Raw genomic sequence first — 23,523 nt, forward strand, 5'->3', positions numbered from 1 at the left:
GGTGGCCTTCTCAAATCTCTCACAATACATTGTTTCTTGAAAGTGTACCGCAAACTGTAGGATAGATACTCATAGTACATTACACGTGAAATGGTTTAGGACAGTGCTATTGTGGACATAGGAAAAACCTGTAAGAGTTCTTAACATGATTCAGCTTGGCTAACGTGAACACATTCAACAATTAGTGCTTTAATTAGTCTAATAGAACTAGGTTTAATTACAAATGGGTTCTTTAGTGTAGACAAGACCATAGTGTCTTGGCCATATTCCAACTTGAGTAATTGCATTCTACCTACCTAAATTCCCACCAAAATTTCATTTGTATAAACTATTCTTCAGTTACTTACTTAATAAAAATGATGATGGATCTGAGACAAAGCCCCAGATTCAAATACACCTGAATGTTGTGGAATTTTGGATGCAGAGCTGAATTTTGTGTCTTGAATCTCTCTCTAAATAAAATGGTAGTGTAGTACTGGTGGTACAGGATAGCTTCTGCATTCCATCACATAGGTGGGCACAGTGATCCCACACTATATAAGCCAATAAATCATTTTTCATTAACTCAATTGGTTTTCTCTGCAAAGAATAAATAATGCATATATAAAATAATTTGCATTGTGCTGTAAGACCACAATATCTGATCCTATTATGTGTTGAGTACCTCTTGTATGGGGCTGAGGGCCATTGACTCAATAAACTCAAAAGGTGTTAGGGAAATGGTTATACTCTACTGGTGTTTTTCATCATCATGTTTTAAAATGTTTTAAATATCATGTTTTAAAAATAAGTCTTGCATGCATTCAATAATAAGTGTTTTGCAAATATTTATTCACGTGAATAGTCAATACAACATTTTATGTGACTAAGAACTAGTCACCTAAATACTGGAATTATGACAGCAGCAGAATTTAAAAGGCACACTAACATTGTGTGCCATCTCAATGACAAGTAAACAAGTCTGTAAATAAAAACATTGACTAGTCCATTGAAAATATTTACTTACATTTTGTTGTTATGTGGCCTTTTTCAGGAGGCCCTGTAAATTTTCCATTGTTCAGATAAATCTGAATTGAGGTAAATAAAGATATTCATCATGTTAATTTGTACTAAGCAAAAGTGCGTCCAGAAAATTAAAATATTGATTTCTAAGTAGCTATGCAGATTTACACTAGCTGAAGATCTGTTCCCCAATCTTTTTCAGCTCTTAAATATGGCTGCTAGTAAAATGAAGCAGTGCATTGCAATACAAACTATTAAAAATAACCTTTTTGGTGATATATCAATAGCATTTAGGCTACAAAGTCTCTGAAAAAAATCAGTTAGAAATAACCAATCATAATGTGGGCGCATTTTGCATGGATATATATTTTAACATGAAAGTAGATGTGCAATATATAATAGAACATTATAGTTTATTTGGTTATTTGGTAAATATGACAAGTATATTTTATAAAACGGATCATCATCCAATAAATAGTGTAATACTTTAATGCAGTTTTGTAAATATAAAATACACAATGTCAAAAGCAACTTGGAATCTCTTCATGTGCTCTTAAATAAAATTCCAAATGTATAATTTCCATACAGGATTCACAGTGCAAAAGTTTTTGCATACACACAATTTCTCTCATATTTATACACCATGTTAAAAAGCAATATGTGCATCTAATTTCCAAATACTATATTTTTCTACATTTCCTTTTGTGTATGCATTTTCTGATTTTATGGCATTCTTATGCAATATAATATTTTTTAAATGCAGCCTTTAGTTTTGCAAAATATAATTGATTTCAACTAAAACTATAGCATCTCCCAAAAGAGAATCTCAAACCACTTTATAAACATTATTCATTAATTTAGGCTCACGCCATCCCTAGGAGTTAGGCACTCAATCCTATAATGTGCTTAACTTCCTCAGAAACTATTGATCTCAATCGGAGTTGAGTGCTCAGCACCTTACAGGATGAGGCCCTAAGTAAGCATTTTTCCCATTTTACAAATAGAAAAAGTGAGTCACAGTGAGATTTAGTAATTTGCCTGGAGTCACAAAGTCCGTGGCAGAGCCAACAATTTCAAAGGATAAGGTCCTAACTGACAGTGGTGGCTGCTGACCATGAATGCATTCCCCTCTCTGCCTTCACCCAGGGCCGGATCTAGCTTTTTTGCCGCCCCAGGCAAAAAAAAAAACAAAAAAAAACGGCAGCCGGACTGCCGAAGCAAAAAAAAAACGGCAGCCGCAGGGAGCGCGTGGAGGGCGGCTTGCAGCGGGGTGAAGGGCGGCACCCACCCGCTCCCTTCGCCCGTGGGCAGCCCTCCGGCCTTGGGGTGCCTCTCCCGGCCGGGCAGGCAGAGCCCCCGGGGGCTGCAGGAGGTGCTGACTCAGCCGCTCCTTTAAAGGTGGCTCGGCCGGGCCGGGCTCAGAGAGGCATGGAAGGCGGAGGCCGGTGCAGGCAGCGGGGAGTGGCGTGTCCCAGGGAGCCCGGCGGCACGGTAAGCGGCGGGGATTGCTAGTTCGTGCCCCTGCAGGGCTGGTTTGGCTGCCCCAAAATTGGCCAGAATGACGCCCCTTACAATGTGCCGCCCCAGGCACGTGCTTTCTCGTCTGGTGCCTGGAGCCGGCCCTGTTCACACCATGCCTCTTCACTGAATTTTTCCTCCTTCAGGAAGTAGCACTTTTCATTCTTGTGTTAGCATGCCTTGTATGTATTAGCTTGGCAGGAGTGTTGTAAGCAAGACATGAAAAGTAATTCTTCCACACTATTCAGCTCTGATAAGGCCTCAGAGGGAGTTCTGGGCACCACACTTCAAGAAAGATGTGGACAAATTAGACAAAGTCCAGAGGAGAGCAACAAAACTGATTAAAGATCTATAAAATATGGCTTATGGGGCAAGTTTGATAAAACTGAGTTTGTTTAGTCTGGAGAACCGAAGACTGAGGGGGATATGATAATAGTCTTAAAATATGTAAAAGGTTGTTATAAAGAGGAGAGTGATAAATTGTTGTCCTTAACCATTGAGGACAGGATAAGAAGTAATGGGCTTAAATTTCAGCAAGAGAGATGTAGGTTAGACATTAAGAAAAACTTCCTAACTATCAGGGTACTTAAGCACTGGAACAAATTGCCTAGGGAAGTTGTGGATTCTCTGTCACTGGAGGTTTTTAAGAACAGGCTGGACAAACATCTGTCAGGGATGGTCTAGATCAGGGGTCTCAAACACGCGGCCCGCACCCCTCCTGCATCCCAACCCCCTGTCCGGAGCCCCCTGCCACATCCCACACCCTCCCGCACCCCAACTCCCTGCCCTGAACCCCCTGCCACACCCTGCACCCCAAGCCCCTGCTGCACCCCTCGCCCCTCCTGCACCCCACACCCCAATTCCCTTCCCTGAGTCCCCTGCCGTACCCTGCACACCTCCTGCACCTCAACTCCCTGCCCTGAGCCCCCATCACACCCTGCACCCTCCTGCGCCCCCTGGGGGCAGGGAGGGGGCAGAGTTGGGGTGAGGACTTCGGGGAAGGGGTTGGAATAGGGACAGGGAAGGGGCGGGAAGAGGCGGGGCAGGGGTGGGGCCTCATGGAAGGGGTGGAATGGGGGCGGGGCCGGGGGCAGCAAGGGGTGAGTGTCAGTGATTCGGCCCTCGGGCCAATGCACTAGTCCTCATGCGGCCCTCGTGGTCATTTGAGTTTGAGACCCCGGGCTAGATAATACTTAGTCCTGTCTCAGTGCAGGGGACTGAACTATATGACCTATCGAGGTCCCTTCCAGTCTTACTTTTTAAGATTCTTCAGCTTAACAGCTGCTAGACAGGCTTTCTCTTGAGCTGTCTGGCTCTGTGCTAACTGGAAATGCTCTAGACTAGAGAGCCAAGGCTGCAATTAGATAGCCCAGTGGGCTACTACCAGTGATGGTATATTTTTCACTTGCTTTGAGCATTAAACAGTCATGAAGGGCCATAGTAGTATTATGCTGGTTATGATGATGGTATTGTTCAGGATCTTTAAGGGTTCTTTAGTAAATGTGAAAAACTGGGTCAGCTTGAAATAGCACAAGTGGAGGATCCCAATTGGCTGTAGTCACCTCAAATTCATACATAAAGCACCGTCTGTTCTGCTATTCAAGGTCTCGTTAGGGCTAACACTGACTTTTAGAGGAACAGTGAAGATCACTGAGTGATAAGCCAGCATCCTTGAGATTGCACATGAGCTAAAACACACAAAAACTTAGTTTAGTGACAGCTAAACTTGTATCAGGGCACACCCCACCAAATCAAAACCTGAAAAAAAGTAGAGGAGGAGATTTTAAGAGTGCTTGCTACATGTATATATTTGATAAGGACATTCCCTCCACAGCAGCCACCTTTCCTGAAGAGACTGGTATTTCTGCCTCCGTACCATACAACTGAACATCTCCATCCTTAGTGTCCATGCATACTCTCTGGACTAAGAGAATGAAGATCTCTAGAAGTTCAGCTTTGGAGCTGGGAAAAGAACAACTCTTTGGGCAGGGAATATACATAGTAAGTGGAAATTTGAGGAGTGGCAGCAGAAATAGCAGTGAGAGCAAGGTAGGGAAATTTATTGGCGAGAGGAAGCCCAAAAGGCTCTGTTTTGGATCTAATGAAAATCTGGTTAAACCAGATAAACAGGAAACTACTCCTTTTATCCTACTCTGAGGGGGTCAGGGATGTCACAGATGCTGAATGTACAAAGCCACAACCATTTCTGTCATGTATCAAGGACTGCGCTGGAATTGCAAGCAATGACTTTAAGAATTGTGGGAGGAAGGGTGTCCGTGTTCTTGCTTGCCTGCTAATGGGCTCTGAAGGGAAGCATGCAGCAGGAAAGACAAACTGACTAGAATAAGGTGGGGTGAGTTGTGCCTCTCTGTTTTAGAGAGCTGCCTGCTTTGTGTGTCTCTCTCTTTTCAGGTTCTTGTGAGTTATCATTCCGAATTTAAGAAATAAAGTGGTGTTATGTTGCAACATTCGGGCAAAAGTATTTACATTTTTATCCAACTTCTTTGTGCGTATGCCGGAAACATAAGTTCAAATGACTTGATGGTTACCTGTTCTGTTAATTCCCTCTGGGGCACCTGGCATTGGCCACTGTCGGAAGATAAGATACTGGGCTAGATGGACCTTTGGTCTGACCCAGTATAGCCATTCTTATGTTCTTCTGACTCTTGAGTAGACCCACAGCCAGAATCCTGTTGTTGCTATTTAGGAGACCCTTCTGACTTCCCCAGTGAGGATCAGGCTGAACAGGCTAAATCATGGGCCCCTCTTCAGAAACCCCTCCAGAAGCAAAGCGGAGTCCTTGTGTAAACAAAGGGGATTAGTGCAGGTGGTGCAGGAGGACTTGGCAAGAGGCCTGCACTCTGCTCTCACCATTAGGGCAATTTCAGGCCCTCTTGTTATTTTTTAGTTAATGTCCCTGAGTTCAAAGTATAAAATGAGTGAACAGTCTCCAAACAGGAGATTAGCATCCACTGTCTAAAGCTGCCTTTCATTAGCAAGACAAAAGGAAGGTAGGAGAGGAATGAAGAAAAATGGGCAGATCCTGATTCATGAAAGAAACCAAACTCTGAGCCTCTTACTAGGTACCGTCTTAGCTCAATTAGCATATAGGAGTAGCTACCAGGGCCTGGAAATGCTCCAGAGAAGTGGCAGATATAGTATACAGGCTTTATAAGGAGCGTGATAAATGCTGCAAAGATAAAATGCCAGGAGGGGATATCCATCCATGCCTATAGTGGAAGGGAGGAATATGGTGGAGGGAACTAGAGGGAGGCATTCAGGAGAAAGAAAACTTTATCTGAGAGAGGATATGGTTTGAACAGAAAGATGAATGTTTCTCTGGAAGGTGAGGGCTCAATGGAGAAGTGTGAAGAGCCTGTCTCAGGGTCCGGTGGGGCTCGGGTCTGATCACTGAGTCATCTTAATCAACCCCAGAAAGCAACACATTTAAGGAATAGACCTTGAGTATCTCAAGAGTCCACAGTGAAAAATTAGTAAAGAATCTAAAAGTATGTGTTTGCTAAGGATTACCTGCATAACCTACATTCAGAGTTTAATTTGTGCTGGGGCTTGCTGAGGCTCCACTCTTGTACTTCTTTTCATGCTATGATACAGTCTCAGCACCTCTTTTGTCAGTGGCGTGCAAGATGTAACCTTGCACGTGAGGGGTGTGCAAGGTCACGCTGTGTGGAGGACGCCCTTGTTATTTCTTGAGCCCTGATGCCTCTTTCTTTACAAATCAAGCACTGCCTATGTTCTAACTCACCCATGTACCTTTCAGTCTCCCACCATTTTGATAATCATGAAAATTACGTAAGTTGGATATTACTCAGTCTGAAATGTTAAATAACCAATGAAGTGCAGTTGTGAATTGTCATCAGTAATCGTTACATTTAAAAATATTTAAAACTGTAAAATATTAATTCTACTAAGAAAAGAATGTACCACAAAGACTTTTTCGATAAAAACATGAATAATACAATAAAACAAAAAAATTGCAGCTACCAATAATTTTGTGGTGCAATGAACTCTTTCTCTCCCTTTAAATATAGATCTTACCTCAAAGTTGTATTGCTTCAGATAATAAAGATCTTCTTTTCGAAACTCACATGTGTCTTTCTTAGTTTCATTCTTCCCCTCCCATGCCAGTGTGAATATTTTTTGTCCCCCATTTACAGATTGCTCCTTACATTTAATGAGGACAGCATTATTGTATAGCAATTTTTTTTCTATAATTTTCACTTTTTCTGGTTCTGTTTATAGAAGAAATGATATCATGTTATATTTTAATATTTTGGAACCAAACATTGTAACCGTTATAGTTTCACCTATATTTTTCATAATCACTACCTCTCTGTACCACTGATACATTTGTTATATTCCACCACTTAGAAGAACTCCACTCCTGATTCAGCAGAGTCAATAATGCTTTAAGTTAAGCATGTTCTTAAGTCCTTTGCTGAACTGGTACCTCCATACGTTGGAGTGACACTGTGATAGAAGACTGTGTGAGAAGAGAGCTCTGCCTGTGGTCCTTCATATAAGGATAAATAGCACAGTAATGCATCACTTCCTCCTCCTATGATTCTCCATTTGGGATACTGTTATAGACAAGAGCTTGTTTCGCAGACAAAGACATTCTCCATGTGTGTGCAAGTGAGTTTGATAACTCCCATTTATAAAAAATACTTAAACTCCCAGTAAATATTCTGTGATAAAGTGATTTAGAACAGTGGTTCTCAACCTTTCCAGACTACTGTACCCCTGGAGACTGATATGTCTTGCGTACCCCCACATTTCACCTCACTTAAAAACTGCTTGCTTACAAATTCAGACATAAAAATACAGAAATGTCACAGCACACTATTACTGAAAAATTGCTTACTTTCTCATCTTTACCATATAATTATAAAATAAATTAGATTGGACTATAAGTATGGTACTTACATTTCAGTGTATAGGATATAGAGCAGCATAAACAAGTCATTGTCTATATGAAATTTTAGTTTGTACGGGTTTCACTAGTCCTTTTTTCTGTAGCCTGTTGTAAAACTAGGCAAACATCTAGATGAGTTGACATACCCCCTGGAAGACCTCTGCGTACCCCTGGTTGAGAACCACTGATTTAGAAAAACATGTCAGGAAGTCGTGTCTGTTTTTTTTACCCTACTTTTAATTTTTTCATAAAAGTGAATTTAGCGTTTTCATTTATTTAATTTATTTATTTATGTATTTATTTATTTTTGCTGATGAAAGGTTGCAGAAATCTTCATTCACTATCGATCAAATTCTGAGGTGTGACTGGTCTGTGGGGAAGGGCTGCCTGACTGACAGAACAGACAAGCCAGAAGACTGAAAGCGCTGGGGGACCTCCCAGCACTGCACACACCTTGCCGTCATATGGGGCTCGGCATCCAGCGCCTAGCAGGGGAGGGGACTGAAACCAAGACAAAGTGCCTAGGTCCAGGTCCTGCTGCCCTCACAGGGCAGGGAACCAACTCTGATTGACCCCCAGAGCAGTAGCCAGATGCTTGTGCTATGTGTGTGAGGAGAGTCTCCAGCAGTTTTGAATTTGACACCAGAGAGGCTGGGTGGAGAGAACAGGAGAGCCAGCCCAGGAGACACCTCCAGCCCACCACCAATGCCACGCCAGAATCTGAGTTGAATTATCTATAGTTTAGGTTGTTCCTTCTCCAGATCAGACTCGGATGGTGGATGCATCTAGCTTGCCAGTTAGACCAATCTTCCCATAATCCACCCAAAAAAAATTAAAATTCAAAGGGAGAGTTCTTACTACTCGGTAGCTCCTCCATAAGAGATTTCAACAAAGATAAAACCAATGGGAATTGAGAATCATTAAAAGGAGGGTCCTAATCCACCAAGTCTGATGATATAGGTTTGTAGTTATTGCTCCTGCTGTTCATAAATTCTAAATCTGTAAGATCCTTATCCATAAAGTGCTTAGTCAGTAAAGATACTTCCTGGGGTATCCTCCCCCCAGACTTCAAAAATGTCAGGAGAATCGGAACTGGTGTGTTCCAAACCCTGGTGGTGAGTACGGGAGTTTGCTTCTTGGAGAAGAAGTCAGTTAATTTAGACTGCAGTGGAGGAGGATACATCTGGAGAGCTAGAGAGTGCAAATAATCTTCAGGGCAAAGACCGTCCAATTTCTTTCCTTCCCAATTTCTACTAGGGAGAGCCTTTACCACAACAATTTACATATTTTTGTCCTGGAATATGTCCAGGTTTAAAAACAAGATTAATTATATGGAGATTTTTAAGTTTTTGGAAACTTTTTATTTGATTTTTTCTTTTTACATGAAACATGGTTAGCTAAGTCTGACATCAGTCTTTCCTGGTTTTGAACCCTATCTCAATGGAGGAAGTCAATTATCAAAAAGGGGTTATACATCAGGAGGACTTGCCACCTTGATTTCCTTACATCTGAAAGCACAGATTTTACCTTAAGAATCAAAGGCTATGTTTACACTGCAATTAAAAACCCTCTGCTGGCCTGTGCCAGCTGACTTCAGCTCATGGGGCTTGGGCTGCAGGGCTGTTTAATTGCGGTGTAGACATTTGGGCTCAGGTTGCAGCTGAGGTCTTGGGACCTACCCATCTCACAGAGTTCTAGAGTTCCCCGGGCTTCAACCCAAACCTAAATGTCAATTAAACAGCTGCTTAGCCCGAGCCCCATGAGTTTGAGTCAGTTAGCATGGGTCAGTAGAGGGGTTTTAATTGCAGTGTAGACATACTCCAAGTGTCAGGGCATTCGGGCTATATTTTAAAAATTTTCTCCCGATCTCCAATTTTTAATAGTCAATGTTTTTCTTGCCCAATATCCTCCCCATTTTATTCTGAGTCATTGTGGGAATGTCTAGATGAGCAAATTGATATGGTAGGTCTTCAGTTCCAAATGGCTCATCTAATTATTTTAGGAGATTTTAATCCTCAAATAGGTCCTCCAACAAACTCAGTATCAGGGGAAGAAAACATTGAGAATATTTTTGAACTTCCCCCTCGAAACTCTAGAGATCAGGTGGTTAGGTCTGGACAAAAATTAAAGGCTTTATTAGATATATTAAATCCAATACCTGTACAAGGACAAAGTGTAGGGGATAGGGAAGAACATTTTACCTATATTTCATCACCTGCTGGTGGTAGTATTGATTATATTATTATCCCTATAATTAATTGGTCCTTCCACGGGGATTTCTTTATATTTTCTTGCCCAGACAGCAACCACCAACCTCTCTGTCTATAATTATGAATGATGTGCCCTCTGAGAGAGAGTTATAATTCTGATGGGTCAGAATACCTTAATTACCCCTTCGGAACAACATGGTTGTAAAAGACTAAAATGGACCCCAGCCATTTGTGATCAATTATCAAGAAGATAGAGGTCTCTGATGTTAGAAACATAATTATTAATTAACAGGAATCATCTCAAATTTGTGAATCATACGAGTAAAGTCCTTGCAACCACTTTCTCTAAATAAATTGATTTTGGTTTTAATTATCCCAAAAATGCTTTAAAAGGTAAGTTCACTTGGTTTTATGCGGTCTGTGTGAACAAAATGTCTGCTTTAGCACCTATAGCTAATAGGATAAGATGCAATCCCTCTCCCAACTTACTTCAAAATCTAGTAGCTGCCAGAAGAGGATACAAAGTTTACTATATCATAAAAACAATAATATTTAAGATCCTTCTGGAAAGATTTTGAAATAGCAGCTAAAGCTAAAAATTCTTCAATTTTTTGGAAGAAGTCTCGGGCTTTGGTAGATATACTCTAGTTGAGGAACCACATATTAATGATGAAGACTGGATAGCACATTTTGGCCAGGTCTTTAATGATTCCCCTCAACCAGTTTTTTTTAATCTAATTCTGCCATAGTTGATGCAATAAGGCATGATCTCTTTGATATACCAACGCTGACCTTCAGTAACAGACAGTGAAGTCTAGTCATTTATTTTAGCCCAATCTCAGAAAAAAGCTCCAGGGGAAGATTTTCTCCCTGCTTAAGTTTTGTAGGAGAATCGTGATTGCTGGTCCACAGTCTTTGCTAAATTATTTACTGCCATTAATTATACTGAATGGGTTCCCTCTGGCTGGAAGTCCAGTATCATAGTTCCTATTTTTAAAAAAGGGGATGGAAAGAATCCTGCTTCATATAGACCTATTAGTCTGGTAGATGTGGCAGGGAAAATTTATTCCAGATTTCTACTCGCTAAACTTGAAATATGGGCTTTAAAGGATAATTTATAACACAAAGAGCAGTCCAGCTTTAGGGCAGGTAAAGCCACAACTAATAACGGTTTTATTGTATATAGTTTATAAATATATTGTTGTTAAGGGTACTAGATTGTATGTAGCCTTCATAGATCTAAAGATGGCATTTGATTCTGTTAACCAAGACAAACTTTGGGCAAAATTTAGAAGGATGGGTATTGATCTAAGACTTTTGTATATTTTGGAAACTCTACACCAGAGCAATATGGCTAGGGTAGGAACTAAAAGCAATGGAGAATTTACTAACATTTCTCCTGTTTCTAGGGGAGTACACCAAGGATATCTTCTAGCATCTCTTCTTTTTAATTTGTATGTAAGTTGTATAAAGTAACGAGTTAGAAATAGTGAAACTAAAGTGAAATATATTTTTCTTCTCATATACACCGCTACCTCGATATAACGCGACCCGATATAACACGAATTTGGATATAACGCGGTAAAGCAGTGCTCCGGGGGGGCGGGGCTGCGCACTCCGGTGGATCAAAGCAAGTTCAATATAACACGGTTTCACCTATAACGCGGTAAGATTTTTTGGCTCCCGAGGACAGCATTATATCGAGGTAGAGGTGTATTAGTTCTTTGAATTTTCAGTAAAAGTAAGTAAATACATAAACTTACGTGATGCTTCTGTGCACCATACTGCAGTTACAGCGTCCCCATAAAATGTGGTGGTTGGTGAATATTTGCTGTTTGTGTATGCCTCTATTGACACGCTATATTGTGTGAAAGGCTGTAAGTTAGAGCAGGAAAAAGTGGTCTCACTGACATTTTTGTCTGTAAAATAAATAAATAAATAAATAAATACATACATACATACATAGAAAGCTTAAGTTAAGACTTCATAATATAATATAGGAATTGCTATACTGGATCAGACCACAGATCCATCTTCATCCATTTTCCTATGTCTAGCAAAGGTCAATACTAGATTTGGGGTCATCTTTTGCTCTGAAATGTTGGTCTACATGCCTTATATATGTTTTTATTCTATGTAATATAACTATTTGAATGTTATTCAAAGTTTGCACCCAAATTTGACCAAGTCATAAACTTCTGAAAAATCTCAGTTTGCATATGCTCAGGACAGCTTTGTTAGAGTGTGGCAGCTAAATCTGCTTACAATTTCATCCGCACTGAGCATGTTCCAGCCTCTCACAGCTCCTACATGTAGACCATACTCTGCATGTGCCATCCCTAGAGAGTGATTGACCATGCTCCAGCCCAGCGCTTCAATGGTTGAGCAACTGACGCTCCTGGCTGCTGGGCACAATAACTGAGGGCAGGGAGACTGTCTGTCCTGTTGTCCTAATGCTCCCCCTGCTGGGTCCAGGCACAGTGGAGGAAATGAGAAAGCTACCTGACTCCAGTACAAAAGAATGAGGAGAAGGGAAAGAGAGGGAATATATTCATGGCAACAGGGACAGAGGCAGGAGCTCCAGATAGAGGTGGGATAGGAGCCTGGGGGGATGGGTTAAGGAGCAGGAGCCAGAAAGGGGTAGGGTGACCAGATATCCCCATTTTATAGGGACAGCCCTCATATTCAGGGCTTTGTCTTATATAGGTGCCATTTACCCCTCCCCCTCCCACCTTCTGTCCCAATTTTTCACATTTGCTATCTGGTCACCCAGAAAGGGGAAAGAGGAGGACAAAAGTGAGTGAGAAGAAAGGAACAAAAGGTGGGGAGAGGGGCAGGCACTGTGGAGTAGGGAAGAGGAGCAAGAAAGGTGGGAAGACATGGGCAGGAGCAGAAAGGGAGGGGAGCAGGAGCTGGGGAGGGCAGTTGCAAGGGGTCAGTACTGGTGGGGATAGTGGGGAAAGAGTTGGACAGGGAGAGACGAGCAAAAGCCGGTGGGATATCAGTAAGGAGGACTCATGGGCAGCAGCTGGGGTGGAGAGATAAGAGCAGAAGGGGACAGGGGCAGAAGATTCTGTAACCACTTGAGTACTCTCCCCTCCAGAACCTGGAATTGAACCCATTATTACGGAGTCTTAACATTTCTCTGCTGTCTAGCAAATAGCTGTAAAACCCACTGGAAAAATAGCTGTAAAACCCACTGTCTCCATCTTTCTCTAGGGGTTGGTCCATATTTAAGATAGCAGCCTTATAGTGCTACTAGCTACTCAGTCAGCTAAAGTGGTAGACAACTGTACTATAGATCTAAAAACCCAAACCTATTTATGACTAGGGCTGTTTGAAAATTTTCCTTCAATATTGTTTTTTGAAGGATAATTGGGTTTTTGACTAAACATTTTTTGCAAAAAGTGTCTGATTTTCCATGGAAAATTTCAATATTTTATCAAAATGTCAAAAATTGAAATATTTCAGAAAAAAAAAGTTGTGATTAAAAATGGCACCACACTGTTTTATGGGGTCTGTAGTTCGGGTTCCTTATGCTCTCATTCTGCTCTATACGCTGGGCTCCCTCTTTGTACTATATCTTCCATGATACACCACTTTCTCCCTTCTTAGTGAGGGAAGCAGATGCATCATAAGAGCGTAAGACTCCCAAACTACATCTCACGTGAAACAAGCAGCACATTTTGAATAGAACTTAAAGTTTTTGGCCAAAATGTTTGTGATTTCAGCCAAAATATTTTGCCAAAAATTCAGAGACTTCAGAAAAAAAAAATTCGAGACAGCTCTGCTGATGACCAATTTGGTGACTCAATATGATTCCACATGATGAATTTTTTATTGTTTTATTTTTTAAGGTTTTTAGAAAACCTAAGAAATTACATCTAACAAAATTACATTAAAAGAAGGTTAATATTGTAAAATCAAGCACTCAAAGTTAGGAAATGCCAGAATTAAGGTGGCCTATTTAATTTTAATTTGGCCCCATTATCATATAGTCTTTAATTACATGATCACATTTTTTCCACAGGACCCTGCCCTATTCAGTGTATAGGCTGGACATTAGGGCTGTGTAGTGAAGAAGACTGTTGCCTGTAGGATCCCTGCCCTCATTTGTTGCAGAAGGTGGAAGGCATATGATGCAGGGAATTGCAAGAAGAGAAAAGATGGTCTCATGGTTAAGGCAGCTGAATGTTGTCCTACAGAACTGAATTCTATACCTGCCTCTGACATAGAGTTTCTATGTGATTCTGGATGCGTCAATTACACCAAAATTTCCACATGTCCATTTTGTGTTCCCCATTTTCTTGATGGCCAACCTGAAACACCTGGGGTTGGATTTGCAAAAGTTCCGAGACCTCACAACTGCAACTGAAGTCGATTGGAGCTGTGGTCTAAACAAATTAAGTACTATAAAATGACAAGTTCTCTGATAAAATTATGCCCTACACTTCTCAAACTGGGCACCCAATAACTCATTGACACAATTAACTATTTTAGCTTTAATCTCTGTGTCTCACTTTGCCACGTGTAACATGGGAATAATACCTCTTCACATCACAGGGTTGTTGTGAAGATAAATTCATTAATGCTTGTTAAGAACTAAACTTCAGTGACAGCACCATAGAAAAGCCCATGAGGAAATAAATAATTCTTCATTCAGTACAAGGTGTGAACGATGTGTAGAAAATATGGCAGGGGGCCACACACTGAATGATGAGGATAAAAAGGAACATTGAGCACTACTCACTGAATACCATCCAGCCTGCACCCTGAATGAAGAAAGGGTCTTGTGGGAAAATAGCATGTGATTATGTAACTAAAGACTAACATAATGCATATACACTGGGCCTGAATTAAAGTTGAACAGGCAGCCATACTTTTGGCACTTCCTAACTTTTGAGTGCTTGAATTTGCCACCTTAACATTTTTTATTGTAGCTTTTTTGGATGTAATCTATTAAACATTTAATCCTTTTTTGAATCCTGCTTAGCCTATGGACTCAGTATTTTATGACAACAAACTCCATATCTTAATACTTAATTTATATGAATTTATAAGTAAATTATCAATGTGCATTGTGCAAAAAATATAAAAACAAAAACTGGAAAAAAACTTTTCTTTTTAGTGGTTTTAAATTACTTATCTTTCAACTTTATTTGCTTGTTTTGTGTTTTGAGAGGGTGAACAAGAGTGCCTGATTTATCTTCTTTTCCCTATCCATTATTTTATATACCTCTATTATACCCTTTCTTATTGTCTCCTCTTTTTGTTCTAACACTTTCTTTCTTTCTTCATGGTGAAATCTTTTCATGCCTCTAACTGTTTTCGTTACTCATTTAGGAAGCCCTTCTATTTCTTATGTGAGACAGGGTGATCAGAACTGAGCATAGTATTCCAGGTGAGCATGCACTATTGGTTTCTATAATGGCATTATGGGACCCTGGAAGACCTAGGAGCAGCTCTGACTCTGAAGTAGCCCACCTGGGGCTACCGACCCTGGAAGCCTGGGCTGCGAAGGAGCCATGATCTTGGGAGACAGAATTCATGAACTGGAAAATGGTAAGATTCCAAATTCAGCTTTTCAAGAACTGAGAGCAGAAGTGGGCGGGGGAGAGAAGAAGGGAGGCAAGCTGGGCCAGATAGACTGTGAGCAGCCCTCTGAAATCTGCCCCAATGACACAGATTTGAAAGGTAGGGGTATGTGTGTGTGTGTATGTGTGTGTTTATATGCATGCATATCCAAAATGATCCATCCTATCCTTTTGCCCTCTCCCCCCAAATTCAACAATCCTCCCTTCCCCCATCAAACGGTCTACATACCCCATGTTGGCTCAGCAGCTACAGGGTTAACAAACCAACTCTCTGCTTGCTCAGCCAGAGCTCACTGGCAGCCCCACAGCAGCTGTGAGGATAAAAGGGCTGCAACGCAAGAGAGAGTGGGGACTGCAGAGAGAGGCTCCCTCAAACATATCAGTGAGAAGCTGCCTGACAAACCAACCCACCAAAGATGGAGAAGCAGAATAAGAAGCTGGAGAAGACCACCAAGGTAGGAAGTAGCTCAGGGAACAGCATGGGACAGAAGAGAACTGGCTCTGGCTGTTCAAAACAAGAGCCCTGAGCTGGAACTCAATGGTACAGGCAGAGCTGTGTGCTTCTACGTACCCCAGCCAGGGACTGTTAGAGAAAAGGTCCTAAATGGAGGAGAACTAGGGCTGTTTAGCACCTCTTGGAGCCACAGAACTTCTGCTTCCCTAGTATCCTAAATGAGACAGAGTCTACTGAGGACCCAACCAGGTGGGGTTGGCCCTTGACAAGGACTTGACAAATACAGTGGGGTGTGACAGCATAGGAGAGGATGGAGCCAGGTTGGCCTGGCTCACCATTCTGCTGCTAACAGATAAAGACCCCCATATTACACACACCTCTTATCCCAACATCGACAATCCATTCCTTATTGTCCTTTCTTGCCATTGCCAACATTCTCTCTGTCTCTCTTTCTCTCTCACTTGGAACTGGGAGTTGGACCAGGCTTCCCAGCTTCCCATTCAATGTGGGCTGCTGCCACATTACATTATATTCATTTTGGGAAGAGGTTGGTAGTGCAGAAAGTCCCAAGTATCTGTCAGACTGTTGGCGACAGGCAGCAGATATTCCATGATAAAGGAGGCCCCATGTGCTTGTGGTAGCTGAGTAATGGAGTACTAAGCTGTATTATACTTTTCAGCCACTAGATGGCACTGCATGCAATGAACCTCAGCCATACCTGCAGAGGTGACGCGTGTGTGTGTGGGGGGGGGAATGCGGGGTCGCATGTCCCCCCAGATTTCTGTAAACACAGAACTGCCCTTGCAGATATTGCTTTGCTCAGCCTGCCAGGGCAAGGGCTCTGTCCTTCTCACACTGCACCTCCCCCACGGCCGGCACTTTTCCACTTGCTCAGCCCCTCTCCCTGGCAGCTGGGCCCAGGTGGGGAGTGGAGGGGGGCAAGCCGCTGCCACCTCCCCAGCCAGGCTCTTGCAGGCAGCTGCCCTGCTGTACAGAGGCAGCGACCCAGAGCAGCCACCCTCACCTGGGAGGAGAAGCAGCTCTGTCCTGCCTCCTCTACTCCCCGTCTGGGTCTGACCACTGGGGAGAGGGGCCAAGTAAGCCAGAAACATACTGAGGCAGAGGCACAGAGTGAGAAGGACAGAAACCCCTCTCCTCCAGTAGGTAACTCTGGTGGGGTGGGGAGAGTGCAGTGGCCCCAGCCTGGGCGCAGAGTTGCTGGGGAAGACACCGGGAACAAGTTCCCTCTGCTCAACCCGAATTAGGGGCATTGCCTGTGCCCCACATCCCCTCCCGCCACCCCCGGATGGGCCCAGGCCATCCCAGAGGTATGTGCTCCCAGTTCCTATGGTCCAAGCGTCTCAGGAGCCTGAGGGATTAGCTACCCTGCTCCAGGGAGGTGGGGTGGAAGGTTCCTCCCAGAGGTAATGCATGAGTTGGTCACATGCCCCGCATCCCCCATTATCATCAAGTACAGGTCATCTCTGCTGGCACAGCATTGAATGATCTTATGCTGAACACATCTGATGTATATAAGCAAGCTCTGTAGCCAGTCCATATCTGGTGCAGAATAACATGATGTGGTGCCAGGAATAAATTTAGAACAGGAACAGCAACAAAGGTTGGAAGATTTCATGAACGTTTCATTCTTCAATGTCCCAGAGAACTTCAGTTTTGAAAAGCCTCCACAATGGACAGCGCAATGGAAACAATATTTTGAATTGCTACCAAGCTTCACAAAGAAACTGGACATATACAGATATCACCTTTAATTAATGCTATGGGGAAGCAAACAGAGCATATCTTTAAATCTTTTGGCTTTACTGATGACTGTCACAAAGATGACTATGAAAGGGTTCTGGCTGTGTTTGATGCATACATTATACCTAAGAGATATGTGGTTTATGAAAGTCCATGTTTTCATCAGGGAATTAAAAAAACATAAGAACATAAGAATGGCCATACTGGGTCAGACCAAAGGTCTATCTAGCCTAGTATCCTGTCTTCTGACAGTGACCAGTGCCAGGTGCCCCAGAGAGAATGCACAGAACAGGTAATCATCAAGTGATCCATCCCCTGATACCCATTCCCAACTTTTGGCAAACAGAGGCTAGGGACATCATCCCTGCCCATCCTGGCTAATGGCCAACGATGGACCTATCTTCCATGAATTTATCTAGTTCTTTTTTAAACCCTGTTGTAGTCTTGGTCTTCACAACATCCTCTGGCAAGTAGTTCCACAGGTTGACTGTGCATTGTGTGAAGAAATACTTCCTTTTGTTTGTTTTAAACCTGCTGACTATTAATTTCATTTGGTGACTACTAGTTCTTGTGTTATGAGAAGGAGTAAAGAAAACTTCCATATTTACTTTCTCCACACCAGTCATGATTTTATAGACCTCTATCATATCTCCCCTTAGTTGTCTCTTTTCCAAGATGAAAAGTCCTAATCTTATTAATCTCTCCTCCTGCAGAAGCTGTTTCATACTCCTAATCATTTTTGTTGGCCTTTTCTGAAACTTTTCTAATTCCAGTATATCTTTTCTGAGATGGGGCAACATCTGCACGCAGCATACTCCCAACTATACATATAAAATAATGGGGTCTAAATTAGCTGTTACCATTCAAGAAAGATCTTGGAGTCATTGTGGATAATTCTCTGAAAACATCCCTTCAATGTGCAGTGGCAATCAAAAAAGCTAACAGAATGTTGGGAATAATTAAGAATGGGGTAGTGTGGCAGAACACCAGCTTTGCCTCGGGGGGTCCTGCACTTCTAGGCGGTTAGGGTTTGCCGTGACCCTCAATGTAGCCTCTCTACCCTCCTAGAGGCAAGGGTTACAGCTTAGTGAGTTACCTTCATCATTGGCCAGGCAACGGGTTTGGTGTAAGAACCCTCTTTAGTCCCTGTCTTCCTTCTCAGGGAGCGTTTGTGTAGAGGTGGGGGACGGGGGGGTTGGGAGGAACCCCAGCCCACCTCTTCTCTGGGTTCCAGCCCAGGGACCCTAATTGGCAGTGGCACTGGTAATTAATTAATGGAGATATCCTATCTCCTAGAACTGGAAGGGACCTTGAAAGGTCCAGCCCCCTGCCTTCACTAGCAGGACTAAGTACTGATTTTGCCCCAGATTCCTAAGTAGCCCCCTCAAGGATTGAACTCACAACCCTGGGTTTAGCAGGCCACTCAAACCACTGAGCTATCCCTCCCCCATAGGTAATTTTCCTATACTACCAGAGCTATAGCCCTTCCCTGGGCTACTTCCCCAAATGGCCCCTCCTAGAACCCTCCTCGGTACCTGATCACACTTGTTCTCCCGGCTCTTTTAGTGCGCACCTTCTTTTTCCCAGTCTTCCCACAACACACTTTCTTACTCCCAGCTCCTACTTGAAGGGGCTTCCTTTTAAACTAGTCCCAGACAGTTCTAAACGGGCTTCAGGTGATCTGATTAGCCTGTTTCCCTTGATTGCTTCTAATCAGTTCTTAATTGGCTCCAGGTGTCTTATGGAGTCTGCCTGACTTAATTGCTTCTAGCACCTTCCTGACTACTCTGGGGAGCCTCTGCTCCCACTCAGGAAACAGAAAACTATTCATCCAGTGTGTTTTCCTTCTTCCAGACTCCTGCACCCAACCGGTCTGGGTCTGTCACATATCCCTCCCCCCTGCTCAACACCAAGGTGTTGGGCAGCTTGGGATGCCATACAGTGCACACGTGACAAACCATCGGCACTGCTATGGTGACTCCCTGCTTTGTGTTGCATGTGGAATTGGAAAGGTTGGAGGGACAAGAACCACATGGTTACCCTGGAGTTCTTCTCCTTGTTTCGCTGCATCCATTTAAAAGGGGCATGGTCAGTTAGGAGGACAAATCCACGCCCAAGCAGGTAGTAACATAACGCTTCCATGGCCCATTTAATAGCAAGGCACTCCCTCTCAACCACTGCATATTTTTGTTCCCTCGGAAGGAGTTTCCTGCTGACGTAGAGTATTGGGTGCTCCTCCTCCCCGACCATCTGCAACAGGACAGCCCCTAACCCCAGCTCGGATGCATCTGTTTGTATGATGAATTCCTTGGTTAAATCTGGGGCAATCGATACAGGGTTACTGCAGAGGGCAGTCTATAGGTCCACGAATGCCCTCTTTGCTGCGTCGGACCATCTGACTGGATCAGGACCATAGGCCTTCACTAAGTCTGTTGGGGGACTTGCCCTTGTGGCAAAATGGGGGATGAAATGCCAGTAATACCCCAGCACCCCTAGGAATGCTTGGACCTGCTTCTTACAAGTCGGCTGGGGTCAATTTTGGATGGCCTTTAACGTATTCAGTTGGGGTTTTACCAGATCTTTTCCTACCATGTAGCTAAGATATTTGGCCTCCGTGAATCCTATGGGGCACTTGACAGGGTCTGCCATAAGGCCAGCTCACCTGAAGGAATCAAGGACTGCCCCCACCTTCTTCAAGTGGATTTCCCAGTCTGGGGTATGAATAACCACGTCATCCAAGTCAGCCACAGCATAGCTGGCATGGGGGCATAATAGCTTGTCCACGAGGCAATGAAAGGTAGCTGGGGCCCAATGTAGTCCAAAAGGGAGAACCGTATATTGGAAAAGTCCCTCTGGTGTAGAGAACGCCATCTTTTCCTTCACGTCTTCAGCTAGGGGAATCTGCCAGTACCCCTTTGTCAAGTGTAGAGTCATCAAGTACCAGGCATTACTCAGACGGTCCACTAGTTCATCTATGCAGGGTATGGGGTATGCATTGAACTGGGCTATCTCGTTTAGTCGACGGAAGTCATTGCAGAACCTTGTGGTGCCATCAGGTTTGGGCGCCAGAACTATCGGGCTGGACCACTGACTGTGATTCTTCGATGATCCCCATCTCTACTTGCCCTTTGCGAAAAGGGCTGCTAACAGAGAGTTTCGCAAGGGAGTTCTCCAGGTGAAGGAGGAGCAAAAACGGGACGCTTGAGGTAAGTGGCTGTCTGTAGTGTGTGTTTGTGGGTTACTTGCTGTGTGCTGAGCTTGTGTTTGTCTGTCTGTCTGTTTGTTTGTTTGTTTGTTTGTTTGTTTGAAGGACCATGTGCGGTGGCTGGCAGTTGGAAGCTGTGAGCTTCAAAGTAAGGTTTAAAAGCTAGAAGCCTCTGTTAATTGGCTAAGCCTTAGTCAGCAGGCAGGGCTATCAAGAAGGCCAGGGCTTTATAAAGCAGTGAGCAAGCAACCACGGAGCTTTGCGAACACGGCTGCTAACAAGGAGTTTCGCAAGGGAGTTTGGAAGGGGAGTGGGAAGGGGGCAAGGTTCACTTGCCATTCTTTAAAACCTATAAACTAAACTATATTCAAAATTTCTTGATTTAAACAAAACCCTTTCATTAACCTAGGTAGCTGCAGGAGAGAATTCAGGCAGAAGCCCAGCAGCAGAGTGGGGGCTATCCAGTTTATTGCGCTGAATGCAGCATGTATGATTACCTGCCCTGTGGGTGGGTGGCGTATGTGTGCATTCAGTTCAAGGAGCTCCTGGCCCTCAGAGACCATGTTCAGGCTTTGGAGGCCAGAGTGGCGGATCTGGAGGAGCTAAGGGAGGCAGAGAGGTATGTTGATGAGACTTTCCAGGACACTGTAGATTTGTCCCACCTCCGGTCAGACAGCCCTGCACTGTTGAGGAGGATGAAAGGCCCAGGGAAGTAGAGCAGTCAACGGGAGCAGAGGGAAACCTTCCCATAGTTGGGACCCTCCTTCCAGATGGTGTTGGGGTACCCTCTCACACTGAGGTTACCTCTCCGGGGGAGGGAACTCCAGTCATTAGGAAAAGGCAGGTGTTAGTAATGGGAGATTCGATCATTAGAAACGTAGATAGCTGGGTTTGTGATGACTGGGAGAACCATATGGTGACTAGCCTGCCTGGTGCGAAGGTTGCGGATCTCTCGAGGCATTTAGATAGACTTATGTGTAGTGCTGGGGAGGCGTCGGTGGTCGTGGTACATGTAGGTACCAATAACATAGGGAAGGGTAGGAGAGACCTCCTGGAGGTCAAATTTAGGCTGCTAGGGAAGAGACTGAAATCCAGGACCTCTATGGTGGCATTCTCAGAAATGCTTCCAGTTCCACGCGCAGGACCAGGTAGGCAGGCAGAGCTTCAGAGTCTCAATGCATGGATGAGACGATGGTGTAGAGAGGAGGGGTTTAGATTTATTAGGAACTGGGGAAACTTTGGGGATAGGAGGAGCCGATGCAGGATGGATGGGCTCCACCTAAACCAAAGTGGAACCAGACTGCTGGCACTTAACATTAAAAAGGTTGCAGAGCAGTTTTTAAACTAAGAGATGGGGGAAAGCCGATTGCTGCAGAGGATCGGACAGAGACTTCTCTTAGAGGAGAGTCTATTGAAAGAGATTCTCTAGGTTTTAGTCAGGAGGAGAGGATGGAAGAGGATAAAGTAGGGGCCAGATCAGACAAGAAACATCCACATAAAAAAGAATCCAACACATCAGAAAAGGGCAAACAAGTAAACAGTGACAAGTTTTTAAAGTGCTTGTACACAAATGCCAGAAGTCTAAATAATAAGATGGGTGAACTAGAGTGCCTTGTGTTAAAGGAGGATATTTATATAATAGGCATCACAGAAACCTGGTGGAATGAGGACAATCAACGGGACACAATCATTCGGGGTACAAAATATATCGAAAGGACAGAACAGGTCGTGCGGGGGAGTGGGTGGGGGCGTGGGAATGGCACTATATGTGAAAGAAAATGTAGAATCAAATGAAGTAAAAATCTTAAGTGAATCCACATGTTCCATAGAATCTCTATGGATAGTAATTTCATGCTCTAATAAGAATATAACATTAGGGATCGATTAGCGACCACCTGACCAGGAAAGTGATAGTGATGAAATGCTAAGGGAAATTAGAGAGGCTATCAAATTTAAAAACTCAATAATAGTGGGGGATTTCAAGTATCTGGGAACATGTCACCTCAGGACGAAATGCAGAGACAAAATTTCTCGATACTTTAAATGACTGCTTCTTGGAGCAGCTGGTATGGGAACCCACAAGGGAAGAGGCAACTCTCGATTTAGTCCTGAATGGAGAGCAGGAGCTGGTCTAAGAGGTAACTATAACAGGACCGCTTGGAAATAGTGACAATAATATAATAACATTTAACATTCCTGTGGTGGGAAGAACACCTCAACAGCCCAACACTGTGGCATTTAATTTCAGAAAGGGGAACTATGCAAAAATGAGGGGGTTAGTTAAACAGAAATTAAAAGGTACAGTGACTAGAGTGAAATCCTTGCAAGCTGCATGGACACTTTTCAAAGACACCATAATAGAGGCCCAACTTAAATGTATACCCCAAATTTAAAAACACAGTAAAAGAACTGAAAAAGAGCCACCATGGCTTAACAACCATGTAAAAGAAGCAGTGAGAGATAAAAAGGCATCTTTTAAAAAGTGGAAGTCAAATCCTAGTGAGGTAAATAGAAAGGAGCATAAATACTGCCAAATTAAGTGCAAAAATGTAATAAGAAAAGCCAAAAAGGAGTTTGAAGAACAGCTAGCCAAAAACTCAAAAGGTAATAATAAAATGTTTTTTAAGTACATCAGAAGCAGGAAGCCTGCTAAACAACCAGTGGGGCCCCTGGACGATCGATATACAAAAGGAGCACTTAAAGATGATAAAGTCATTGCGGAGAAAGTATATGAATTCTTTGCTTCAGACTTCATGGCTGAGGATGTTAGGGAGATTCCCAAACCTGAGCCGGCTTTTGTAGGTGACAAATCTGAGGAATTGTCACAGATTGAGGTGTCACTA

The 23,523-nt window shown here is 43.2% G+C and overlaps 1 protein-coding gene across 1 annotated transcript in view; it reads right to left on the minus strand.

Moving 5' to 3' along the window:
- PTPRC (protein tyrosine phosphatase receptor type C) overlaps positions 1 to 23,523 on the minus strand; it is a 119,215-nt gene that overhangs the window by 21,358 nt on the left and 74,334 nt on the right. The window contains exons 11-13 of the mRNA XM_065409244.1: positions 11,430 to 11,585; positions 6,580 to 6,773; positions 1,007 to 1,067 (exon numbers count right to left, since the gene is read on the minus strand). Coding sequence (XP_065265316.1) covers positions 1,007 to 1,067; positions 6,580 to 6,773; positions 11,430 to 11,585 — 411 coding nt within the window. The remainder of the gene's footprint in view (positions 1 to 1,006; positions 1,068 to 6,579; positions 6,774 to 11,429; positions 11,586 to 23,523) is intronic.

The sequence above is a fragment of the Emys orbicularis genome, chromosome 8, assembly GCF_028017835.1.
Source record: "Emys orbicularis isolate rEmyOrb1 chromosome 8, rEmyOrb1.hap1, whole genome shotgun sequence".
NCBI lineage: Eukaryota > Metazoa > Chordata > Testudines > Emydidae > Emys > Emys orbicularis.